Source organism: Aethalodelphis obliquidens, unplaced genomic scaffold (assembly GCF_003676395.1).
Source record: "Aethalodelphis obliquidens isolate GAN/ISIS:26980383/991018 unplaced genomic scaffold, ASM367639v1 scaffold9, whole genome shotgun sequence".
Classification (NCBI taxonomy): Eukaryota; Metazoa; Chordata; class Mammalia; order Artiodactyla; family Delphinidae; genus Aethalodelphis; species Aethalodelphis obliquidens.
In genome coordinates, this window is record NW_020837953.1 from 109,946 (window position 1) to 122,830 (window position 12,885).

Consider the following 12,885-nt stretch of genomic DNA (forward strand, 5'->3'; position numbering starts at 1 on the left):
CTTCACCAGGTGATTATTTAGGCAACTTACTTAACATTTCAGTATCTCAGTTTCCTCATCTCTTAAATGGAGATAATTCTAGTACTAACTTCATGGGATTGTTATGTGAATGATGTTAGAATAATGCCTGGCACACAGGCATTCAATAGATGCTATCTATTATCAGCAGTTGCATTTTGGGGTTTGAAAAAATTCACTTCAGTTTTCCAAGTTACACATAATGCTCCACTCAGAACAGCTAATCCTCATCTGGCTGATGCCTAATGCTTTAATCAGCATAACATCATCATCATCATCAACAACAACTCCCCCTTACACAGTCATTCCGGGTACTCTGGCATGGTTCTACCTAGTACTTTAGAGTTATTAACTCCTTTCTCTCACAATAACCTTTTGTTTCTTTCTCCCATTTTATAGATGCAAAAATTGAGGCACAGAGAGGTTAAGCTGTTTGCCTAAGGTTGTATGGCTAGTAAATGGTGGAACCAGGCTTTGAATCTAAGTAGAATGGCTCCAATATTTGCACTCTTAATAATTTAGCTATACTGCCCCAAAAGAGTGTATTATATTAACACAGATATCCCCAACATGATAAAAACATAGGTTTATACCCAAAAGATTAAAATACTTATTTTAGGGATTCATGCTCTTCTATGTCAAGATACCAGGGAGACAAGGACCCTTCAGGATGAGGTGCAGCTCTTCTAATTTCTAGTTTTGTGGTCTTTCACTAAGCAGCTTAAGATCTCATCTGTAAGTCAGTGATTAAATAACTCCTGCCCTACTTCTTACATAGGGTTATTTTGGGGATAAAATTGAATAAAATTATGAACTAATATCATGTTAGAAAAAATAGATATTAAAATATTTAAGCTAACGAGATAATAGATGAGGCAGTTTTGCAAATTGCAAAGCTCTGTGCAAAAATTTTTTTTAAGTTCCTTTCAAAAGGCTTAAAAAACAGTCTTAACAGGCTCTCACCTAGACTTCTGAAATAGATTCCAGACACTTCCCTGTCTCCAGTCTCTCACAATTGGAATCTATGCTTCACTAACCATCACCTGATCAGTTGTCTAAAAACAAGTCATTCTCCTTTTAAAAAATATTTTAGAGAAATCTAGTATCTACTGAAGTTATTATAAACTCCTTGGCTGTGAATCTGGGGACTCCTGAGATATGGACGAAAGCCAGTCATCACTGGATAGTGGAAATAAGCACTGGAATAAATGTAGACTCATGGCTTAGTCTAGCTCGGAAAACAGGTAATCTTGGAGAAGCACTTTAATAGCCCTTTGGAGTATAGTTTCTCATAGGTACCACCTTGTATATATGTGTATCCATGTAGTTAAGGAGACATTTATTGAGCACTGAACATAAAAAGATGAATATGTTAATCTATAATTCAAAGCATATAGTCCCTTCAGTTCTGTGATTCTATTGTTCAACTTCTACCTGATGCTACTGTTCAACTTTGCACACTGTACATCACCCACACTGTTTGATTCACCTGGTGAACCCCTCAGTAGTCAATCGCTTTCTCATCTTTTTTTTTTTTTTTTTTTTGTGGTATGCGGGCCTCTCACTGTTGTGGCCTCTCCCGTTGCAGAGCACAGGCTCCGGACGCGCAGGCCCAGCGGCCATGGCTCACGGGCCCAGCCGCTCCGCGGCATGTGGGATCCTCCCGGACCGGGGCACGAACCCGTGTCTCCTGCATCGGCAGGCGGACTAGCAACCACTGCGCCACCAGGGAAGCCCCCGCTTTCTCATCTTTAAAGGTTCACCTTAAAGCCCAAGAGTCTAGGAAACCGTCCTTAATCCCTGAACGAGATGGTTTTCCTTTCACTTTTGAACTCCTGTAACATTTTTTTTCTCTCTCTTTAATACACTTCTGCCTGGTCTGATTTTCCAGGTACAAATTTTGTTATCCTCACTGATGCTTGAGGGTAAGCTGCTTAAGAGCAAGACCTGTGTTTTTCTCCTGGTCTCTCCTGTAGGGGCCAGCAGTGTCTGATGAGATATACGCTCCCACAGGAAGCAAGAAATTCAACCTTTAAAGGGTTAGAGCTTACTGTTTCCAACGGACATAAACTAAGGTAACAGGAGTCAAGGCCCATACAGATCACATGCTGTCCTCTGACGAGGGGCATCCAGCAACCATCCTAGAACGGTGCAGCAATGCAGGGGAGCTGGTGCCAATCTCATAACAGAAACAAGCAAATGATGACTAGTGATGAGGAACTGTTATTAATACAGTTGACCCTTAAACTACATTGGTTTGAACCATGTGGGTCCACTTACACACGGATTTTTTTCAATAGTAAATACAATAATACTACACAATCCGCCATCTGAGGTTGGTTGGAGCCGTGGATGTGGAGGAACCCAGAACACAGGGGGCCTTATAAGCTATACATGGATTTTCCACTGTGCAGGTCAGCATCCCTAACCAATGCATTTTTCAAGGGTCAACTGTACTTTATGATGAGACAGTAATGAATATGTTAGGTTGAGCCAGATGAAATTTTTACCCTCAAGAACAGCAATTTCATGATTTAATATAATTTGCTAATTTATGCATTATCTATCTCCCTTCCCCCATCTACCCATGAATGAGTCTCCATGAAGGCACGCGTTCTGGTACATTTTGTTCTCCAGTGAGAACATAGTGGCATTTTTGTATCTCCAGTGCCTGGAACATAGTGGCATTTGGCAAATATTTTCTGAATTAATGCATGAACTTGCTAAGCACCAACTATGTACCTTATACTCTACTACATGTTTATACTTTATTGCCTATTTGTTTCTCATAACATCCTGGTCACTCCCATCCTTCAGATGAGTAAACTGAGGCTTGGTGAGGTCTAACTTGCTCAAGTTAGACACACCCTTAAGCAATGCTAGGCCACTTATATTTATATTTATGCTATAAAAGTTGTTCAAATTTGGCTATCTTTCCTCAGTTGACTAGACCATGGATATTCTATTGGAAATGGTGACAAAGAAATTGTAGAATACCAAAAAGAGAAGGAGGTGGGGGGTGGAGGGGAGAAAGAAAAATACCAGTCAATGGGTTTGGGGAAGCTTTTATTCTTATTAAAATGCAGTATGAAAGAATCTAAACATTATCCTTAGTCTTTCAGGTCCTCTGCCTGAGGGTAGGGCTCTTCAATTATTTTGGCACTTGGAGCCCCATCACTGGTGTTGCCTTCTTGGGAACAGAGGGTGGATGACGGGTGGCTTTTGCCTGCAGCCTGTAAGTGAGCCTCTGTGGGACTACCTGCCTCTCCCAACAAGCAAGGGAGTGTTCTCACTCTTTTTACCATTTCCTCTGTGGTTGAAATCAGGGGCCTCTACTTGCAAAGCCCTGTTGCTTTAAAAGATTTTTCCTTAATCTATCTTTGGAGAAACAGTGCCAAAAAGAACCAGTTAGTAGGGTTTTTAAAATTTTTTTTTTTAATTAATTAATTTATTTATTTTTGGCTGCGTTGGGTCTTCATTGCTGCGCTCAGGCTTTTCTAGTTGCGGCGAGCGGGGGCTACTCTTCGTTACAGTGTGTGGGCTTCTCACTGCGGTGGCATCCCTTGTTGCGGAGCACGGGCTCTAGGCGTGTGGGCTTCAGTAGTTGCGGCACGTGGGCTCAGGAGTTGTGGCTCGTGGGCTCTAGAGCGCAGGCTCAGTAGTTGTGGCGCATGGGCTTAGTTGCTCCGCGGCTTGTGGGATCTTCCCGGACCAGGGCTCGAACCCGCGTCCACTGCATTGGCAGGCGGATTCTTAACCACTGCACCAACAGGCAAGTCTCAGTAGTATTTTTAAATGAACGAAGGAGCTGGAGTTTGAAATTCGTTGATGTTCCTCATTCCTCTTCAGTGCAAAGATGCAGTTTGTCTTTTGGAAAGGGAACAGTGTAACTTTGGCACGTCTTGTTCAAGAACAATGGTCATAATCTGTTGGTCCCACTATTCTTGATGCCTCACATAGGGTTTGTGTAAGAGCGGACCATTATAATTTCCACTCTTGCCTAAATGTCCTTTTCCTTCAGCCTGAAAGAATCAGTTCATTTTCTAGGATATGGACTCTAAGCCAGTCCTGATATATATAAAAGTTGAAAGAAGATAAATGGATGATTTTTCAAACTCCCTGAAGTAAAATGAACAACTCTGTGCTGTCATAAAATCACAGTGACCCACCTAAGTGATTAATTCTTTGAGACTCATAAGATATTTTGAAACAGAGGGGAAAAAAAAGCCCACATTTCTTTCTAGAACTTGCAGTCTAACCCTGGAAGTGCTAGGCTGCAAAACAGAAAGGTAGATTATGAGCAAAGGCTTGGGAGTCAGACCGAATGAGATCAATCTCCAGGTCTAGAACATACTAGTGAGTGGCTTTTTTTTTTTTTTTTTTTTTTTTTTGTTTGCGGGGCTCTCTCTGCTGTGGCCTCTCCCCCCGCGGAGCACAGGCTCCGGACGCACAGGCCCAGCGGCCATGGCTCACGGGCCCAACCGCTCCGTGGCATGTGGGATCCTCCCGGACCGGGGCACGAACCTGCGTCCCCTGCATCGGCAGGCGGACTCTCAACCACTGTGCCACCAGGGAAGCCCTAGTGAGTGGCTTTTTGCAAGTTAGTTAACATCTCTAAGCAAGCCTTCAGTTTCCACACACGTAAAAGAAAAATATCGCCACCCACAGCTGTGAGGATCAGAAAATGAATGTAGAACACAGGATAGCACGCGGTACCCAGTAAAAGTTCCATAAATATTAAATAACAAGATATGAAACGTTAGGACACATAAGGAGGAAGAGTTCCTAAAACTGCCTCTCTCCTAATGCTCTAGCCCTTGGGTAAGTTTAAGTATCTTTTATTATGAACACAGGAATCCATTTAACATCTCTTTTCGTGCCTCTAGAACTAATTCAGCACCACCCTAGCCTTAAACAAACCCAATATTAAACAAGATTTAAAAGAGATTGCTTCTTTAGTCCCAGACAGCACAATTCAAATATGAAGAAAGTAGGAGAATACACTGTTCTTTGGGTCATTTGCTATATGGAATAGCTTCCCCTGTCTCAGAGATCAAGATTCCTAGAGAAGCAAACACAACTGATCCAAAATATATACAGTTCATCCCTAAAAAGAACATTGGATGAAACACCCAGTATTCTCACCAGTTTGGAGCTTTCACTTTTAGGCAATTGTTTGATACAAGCTTCGAGACTGCTGTCTTCCTCACTGGTGCCACTCTGATCCTATGAGACATTAAAAAGAAAATGGCAAAGATGTCATTCTTCACTCGCACTGACTTGAACTGTAGTACAGATACTCAATCATAGTTGCTTGTTTTATTGTTGTAGTGGATATTGTTTCTTCTTTTCTTCCTTTCCAGTAGGACTTTTTTTTTTTTCCCCCCATGGTATCTACAATAACCTGTTGCTCAGAGATACACCTTAGAGAAAGCTGATCCCTACTCTCTGCCCCAAGAGAAGGCCTGATTACCTTAAGGCTAATCTTATTCTTTTTGCCAATGATTTTGTCAGGAATGGGTACGTGATCCAGTTCTGGTCAATGAGACACCAAGAGAGGTTTGCTGGAGACTTCTGGAAAGGTCCTTCGTAGATTTTAAAAGAACCACAAGAAGTCCCCATACCTCCCAAGTTAACAAGAGAGCATGAAGTGCAAATAGCCATGGGCAGCCATCCCACAACCAGAAGGAAAGCAGCCTGTGAATGACAGAGCAAAGGCAGAGATGGAAGAACTGGTTCTCTGATGACAAAATGGGGCCACTGGACCAACCAAACCTGAAGCCCAGCCTTATTCTTAGCAATCTTCTAAGGAGAGCTAATCTACTTACTTATTTTTTCAGTCAGTCTGAGTTAGCTGCTCTGTTCCCTCCAGCCAAAACTTTCTCAGACGTTTGTTTATCTTCTGCACAAGGTTAAACTGTTTGATGGGAGACTATGTTTATCTTGTTTATTTGTGAAACTCAGGTACCTAGCACCCTGCCTGGCACATGGAAAACACTTGATAAATACTGGCCGAACCAATAAATGCAGTACTTGCTTTCTTGATGACTTTTTTCCTGCGGATTCCTAAAAATATTTATTTAATGTAAATGAGACATCTGGTAATAATAAGCCACATTAAAATTCCAAAACACATTAGGCATCTCCTCAATTGAATTATGATATATTATATATTATAGTTACTTTCTTTGCTTTCTGAGTACACATAGAGGAGAATAAGGATAATAAATGGAGTATTTGCATTGTATTTATATGGATTTTTATTTTCAAACACCACCATCTGGGATTAGTACAAATTCAGGTGGGGTTGTTAGTAGAGAAATGGTTTTGATTTTGAGACATTCAATCTGGTAATTTAAGAAGTGCAAATTAAAGCAAAGATACAGCATTTTTTCATCTATCAAATGGACAAGAGAATAGAAAGAGAACATTCAGTATTGATAACGTTGTAGGGAAACAAGAATTTTCACACACCATTGAAAAATGTAAACTAGCACAATCTTTTCAGAAAAAAGCCCCATACATCATGTAGATATAAATGCAGGGAAAATACATGCAAGCACATAGAACAAACTTTTTAAGTTGCACACTTCTGGAGAGTAGGACGAGGGATTAGGGAATTTTTGCGTTAGTTATTTCTACAGTGTTCAATTATAGAAGAATTAGTGTGTATTACTGCATGTTAAAAACAATAAAGGAGAGACATGAGAAATATCTAAAAGGAAAAAAATCCAAGAAAGTAAGTAGCATGGGCTTTAGAATTGGTCAGATCTGAACTCAAATCTCAACTTTGACATTAGAATTAGAATTATGAGATTTTCTGCAAATTACTTTCTAAATCTGAGTACAGTTGACCCTAATGTGAGGATTAGGGGCACAGATCCTCCCCACAGTTGAAAATCTGTGTATAATTTATAGTTGGCCCTCTGTATCTGTGGTCCCTTGGCATCCAACCGCAGATTGGGTAGTACTGTAATATTTACTATCGAAAGAAATCTGCATATAGGTGGATCCATACAGTTTAAACCATGTTTTACAAGGGTCAACTTGTGCTTGTTTTTAAAGTACAGATAAAAATATCAAATTAAAAATACTACCCCATCAGGTTGCCTTGACGATTAATGCACTAACATGTAAAATGTCTATCAGCCCAACACTAGATACAGTTAATTTTGTTTCTAGCTTTTTGTTGAGACAGGTTCTTTGTCCATGACCTGTTTCATGTAGTCACCATAAAAAGGCTAAATAAGTGTGTACCACTGTGATCCCAATTCAAGGATGATAAAAATGATACATTTAAAATACATTTAAAATAACCAGTAAGAGGCGGATCCAGGATTCACAGCTAGGTAAGAGTACCATCAAAGGCCATGCTCTTGGTAACTATGCTCCAGGCCCTAAGTAAATGATTCTGTTGTTTCTCTCTTATGCTTTCTTTTCAGTACTCAGTGTTGGTAACTAATCTTATGGAAGACAGGATTCATAATCTTAAAAAAAAAAAAATCACTGTCATTAGACCATGGTTTTAACAAAAAGCATTTTAGCATTTGTTAACCAGAAAATTTCAGTAGATACATCCTCCTCTCCATGAATTTTGGGTAATCAAGAAATTACCATATAATATAAACATGCCGAAGTTAAAAAACAAAGCTTGAAAATATATAGATTTTCAGTGTTTTAGACAGTGGGTAAGTTCTAGAGACAGAAAAATTCTGAAGAAACAAATTATACTTTTAAAAATCAGTATATAATAGATGAAAAACCTTTAATGCCTTGATTACTTAATGTGTCTAGTTCTGTAAGCTGTGGGAAGCCCTGAAGAGGCCCTGGGGAGGCTATGCTATCTAACTGGAGGATATCATGGAAACAATGCTTGTAACTGTAGCACTGGATTGTAAAACAAATCCATAGGTGGCTTCTCTAGTAACACTGCAAATGGCCAACTCCTCTGTCCCAGATGAGAGGAGCTTTTTCACCAGGATGGTGGTTAGCTGATGCCATTCATCTAATTAAATATCTGTCTCCTTGGGGAAAGGAAAGTGATGTTTAAAATATCAGAGAAGTCTTTACAGTTCTCAGCAAAGTGAGTAAAAGAGACGAGATCTTCTTGGTCTTTATAAAATGAATACAAAAGAGGGAAAGAAAAGAGCTGTTTGATGCTTTAACTTAGAAAATTTAAGAAAACATGGGGAAGGCAGTCTAGGTTACACATGATCTACAGATCCTTTAAGATCTGAATAAAAACAAAAAAAGAATACCCTTTACATCTACATCCACAGAATTTATCATACAAAGCCATGTCTCAAATGCCCCTTACTCCATAAATCCTTTCCTTCTTCTTAGCTGGAAGATGTCTCTTCTTCCTCTAAGCTTACCTAACAGTTTACCTGAATTCCTTATGTCACATACATCATCTCATTTGTATCCTAATTATGTATGTACAGAATTGATCTCCATGATGAGATGGAAAGATGCCTGACACTGCCATCTGAGCCTCATTCATCTCCTTGGTCTGATTCATTTTTATATTCATCCTAGGTCTGTCTCATTTCAAAGTTGATGCTCTTTTTAACTGTACCTTGAGACCCTTCTAAAGCATTTCTTCTGTTTTTAGTTACTTGTTTAGTCTGAGATAGCTCCATAAGGAGGGTTTAAAGTCAAAATCTAGATGGAGAGAAGAGTCAGGTAAAAAGGAAGCTGGACTTGAAAGAGGTTAGCGATAAAGTATTTACTTTCCTAGGAGAGCCAACGTTTATAAAAGAGTTTTCATGCTTAAATGAAGCACTGAACAAAAACAATGTGGGTTCTGTTCTGAGAACAGAATGGCTCATATATATAAAATACCCTGCTGACTAGAAGCTTAAAAAACAGGAATCAGTCAGATGGAAAGGGAAAAACAGGTCAGCAGGCATGATTTCCAAAGCACAATTGCATCATGGTGGTTTGAAGACCATCTGGCTGATGGACGGTGGCCCACTGACACCCAAGATGATTCAGCTAATCTGGATGGCTGGGTTCCCTTCCTCTGTTGCTGATCTTCAAACCACCTGTCCAAAGCTGCCAGCTCAGCCAAGGCTGCTCAAAGAGAATGACCTTTCCTCATGAAGACTGTGGTCAGTACATTCCACAGTGAATTACGCTTTACAGATGAATGAAAGGAAAAGGCATGGCTCATGATTGTACATTGAACACAGACTTTACCGCCTTCTCCCCCACAAAAGGACTGATGAGAAATGCTACTCAATCCCTACTGAGAAGTCTCTTCCAAACCCTCTGAAAGTTTTAAACTTCCTCTGCTGGGTTCCTCCAACATCTTCAACATAAAGTGGTAATAAATTTTATTTTATTTTTGTACTACTTTATTTTTTTCATACCCAGTATTTGTCTACAGTTTTCTCCAACTAGACAGTGAGAATGTTGACAGTAGGAATTTATGTTTTACTTGAGAGTAGGCTATCAATAAAAGTTAAATTAGTTAAGGATGTTATTGTGGTTTGGAAAAACACTTCTGATCAGATAAACATTCCATAGTGTTGTTCCCTACCCTCTCTCCTCATTTAACATGACAAAAGAGTAAATACAACTGTTTTCCTTTTAAGATTTTACTAAGCAAAATTAATAACAAAAAACCCCCCAGCAACTATACCTCTCTGACATAATTGAAAATTCTTTTTCAAAATAAAACTTATGTTGGTTTAAATTTTGTCATCCCCATATGTCGTAAAACCAACACTCTCTTCAAAAAACCACAAAATGGGGCTTCCCTGGTGGCGCAGTGGTTGAAAGTCCGCCTGCCGATGCAGGGGACACGGGTTCGTGCCCCGGTACGGGAAGATCCCACATGCCACGGAGCAGTTGGGCCCGTGAGCCATGGCTACTGAGCCTGCGTGTCCGGAGCCTGTGCTCCGCAACGGGAGAGGCCACAACAGTGAGAGGCCGGCGTAACCCCCCCCCCCCCGGCAAAAAAAAAAAAAAAAAAATCACAAAATGATTTATTAGTTTCATTGCCAGCCTAAGTTCACAAATATTTCTTTCTGCAAAGTCATGTTTACTTGATGTGACAAATTAAATTTCTTTCTCCTACTCCCAATTATCAGCATATCTTCAAGGCTATTCAGAATTCCAGAAAGGCAATGCACAATTAAAGATAAAATGGAAATTATGCTAATAGGAATCCTTGGGTAATCAACCTCTCCATTCTGTATGAGGCCTGCTCCATTTCACTTAGTATTCAAAAAAACCCAACTTCTGAAAAAAGAAAAAAATGACCATTCTTACTTCTATAAAGATATTCTAAAAGATTCAGCCTGCCTTGTCGAGTAATGGAATAAATATCTTGCCTCCCAAGTATACTTGAGCCCTCGTACCTCTCAGGAGATACCATAGCAGTAACTTCCTAATTGGGTTTCCAACTTCAAGACATTTTTGACTTTGCTATTACACTAATCTACGTGAAGCAGAGCCCTGATCACACAATTTCATTATTCAAAATGCCTTCAACAGCTCCAAGTGCCTAATGCGTGACATCCAAACCTTCCGAGATTTAAATTCAAGATTCTCTCATTTGACCTCAATTTATTTTTCCAACCCCATCTTCTATTACTCTCTTTCACATACCCATTATATTCTTCTCCCCATCCCACACCCAGATTTTTCTTACTTCTGTGCTTTTGTTTGTGCTATTCCTACATTCTTATCTAACCGTATTCATATTTTAAAGTACAATATATCCATCAGAAATAGCTGTTCCACTAGGAAATACTATTCACCTTCTGTGAACTCCTCCTAAAGCTTTATCTCTTAGGACACCTTGTTTTAGTAACATACATGTCTTATTTCCCCTATAAGACTACAAGCTCTTGAGGGTAAAGACTATGTGCAATTAATCTTTTTACGTTTTGCAAAGCAGGTATTTGGTAAATAATGGCAGAATGAACTGAATCAATAAGAAGTAAGTATGCAACCGTAAAATCAAGGATACAGCAGAAAAGCCATTCACTTATTCCACAAGTATTTATTAAGCAAGTACTATATGCTAAGCACTGAGGACTCAGTGGTCAGGAGGACAGTAAGTCTGGCCCTATAAAAGCATACAATTTAGTGTGGTGTTTACAGTCCTACATTATTAAAACATGGAGATAACGAGGGAAGGAAAAGTGACAGAATCCTAGTTCATAACCCCATTTAGAAATGGGTCCCTCTTTTTCTATAGGCCCAAGTGATATCACATACAGGCCAAAGGGCAATTTTCACTTTTTAAATGAATCATGAGTATTATTTAACTATGAAGAGAGTAAAGATTATTAAAGGGAACAGTGTAGGATGAAGTTGGTCATAAGAATAGTATCTCACATTTTTGAGCACTTGTATTTCAGGCGCTACGCTTATTAATCTGTATACGTTATTTTATTCATTTTGAGTCATAGCAAACTTGGAGGAGGCTTCCAAAAAGCAATTCTCCATGGACTTAGTGGTTATGAATTAACAAAGAGGAAGTGGGGAGGCAACCCAAGTGGAAGAAACAATAGGAACAAAGGCATAAGGGGGAAAATCAACAGATGTATGTGGAGCGCACAGCACGTTAATACACTGTAATGCTGAATAACACAGCTGCCTCTGGGCATACGCGTATGCTACATAGCCGCTCTAGACCCCAATCTCTTCTGTAAAGTGGAAATAAAAATACTGTCTCTCAGAGGTATGGATGTAAATAGGACTTGGGACAATGCATCCAAGATAGTGGACACAGTAGATACTGTATTCAATCATCCTTTTCTAAGTTGCTGTCCTGTCAGCAGAAAGGCAGCAGAAACCAGCTGGCTGGGTATAAACTAGAGAAAATACACGGTTAATACTAGAAGTCACTCCTGACAGAAAGTAAACAAAAGAAACCAAACAGGACGCCAGAAATGTTCTTCTCAAACTAAATGTTGACACCAACCTACACCTTTACTCACTCTAAAACACAAAAGCGGGATCTCATAGCAGATTTACAATTCGATGCAAGGCTAGTTTTGTTGCTCACTGCACTGAGAAAAAATATGGGCAATGAAAGAAAAATTCAGTTCCAAGTGGATGCTATTTTGATGGGAACATTCATAACTAACAGTACTATAGAAAAAATTATTCTAAAATACTGACCCCCACCCATCCAAAACAAAAAGGATTTATATGACATTCTATAAACGCAAAAGAATTAGGAATTAAGTACTAACACTTATTGGGTAGCTACCATGTGCCTGGCACAAGATAGCTAGATCTAGATAGATAGATATAGATATCTTCTCCTCTCCCTCTCTCATTTAATCTTAACAACCTTACGAAGTAGGAACTATTGTTATCTCCCTACAGTAGGAATTATTGTTATCTCCCTACAGATAAGTGGGGACAGAAGTTACTGTAACTATCCAAGTTCACATGTCTGGTGTATGGCTGTGCTAGGATTTGAACTGAAGTAGCACCCCTCTGGGGCCCCTCATTTCCACCACTGCTAACTGCCTACTCTGGTCTCAGTTAGAATGAAAATACCCAGTGCCAGCAAAGCTGTGGCTAAATGGCTATCAGTGGGGAGCCAACATCACTACAATCTTTTCTGATAGTAACTAGTAAATACAGATTAAAATTTCGAACTTGTGTACTTTTTGCCTCAGCAATTGTACATTGGGGAAATCTACGCTATAGAAATAAAAGCACCAGTACCAAATGATTGACATACACATGTGTGCAGGTGTGCACATCACACATGTATGTTTATTTTGGTATTCTTTTACTGGCAAAAAATTGGAAAGTAATCTGAATGTCTGTCAATTGGAAAAAATATATAATACAGCATATTAAATATGACTATTAGATTAAGCAAAATAAAGC

The 12,885-nt window shown here is 39.4% G+C and overlaps 1 protein-coding gene across 18 annotated transcripts in view; it reads right to left on the minus strand.

The window, feature by feature from the left end:
* The window catches only part of PATJ (PATJ crumbs cell polarity complex component), a 358,987-nt gene that overhangs the window by 89,371 nt on the left and 256,731 nt on the right, over positions 1–12,885 (minus strand). For 17 of the 18 annotated variants that reach the window (XM_027108328.1, XM_027108332.1, XM_027108333.1 and 14 more), the window contains one exon: positions 5,164–5,244. The exons of the other annotated variant lie outside the window; for it this stretch is intronic. In XM_027108328.1, the coding sequence (XP_026964129.1) occupies positions 5,164–5,244 (81 nt within the window). The remainder of the gene's footprint in view (positions 1–5,163; positions 5,245–12,885) is intronic. 18 annotated transcript variants of the gene reach the window in all.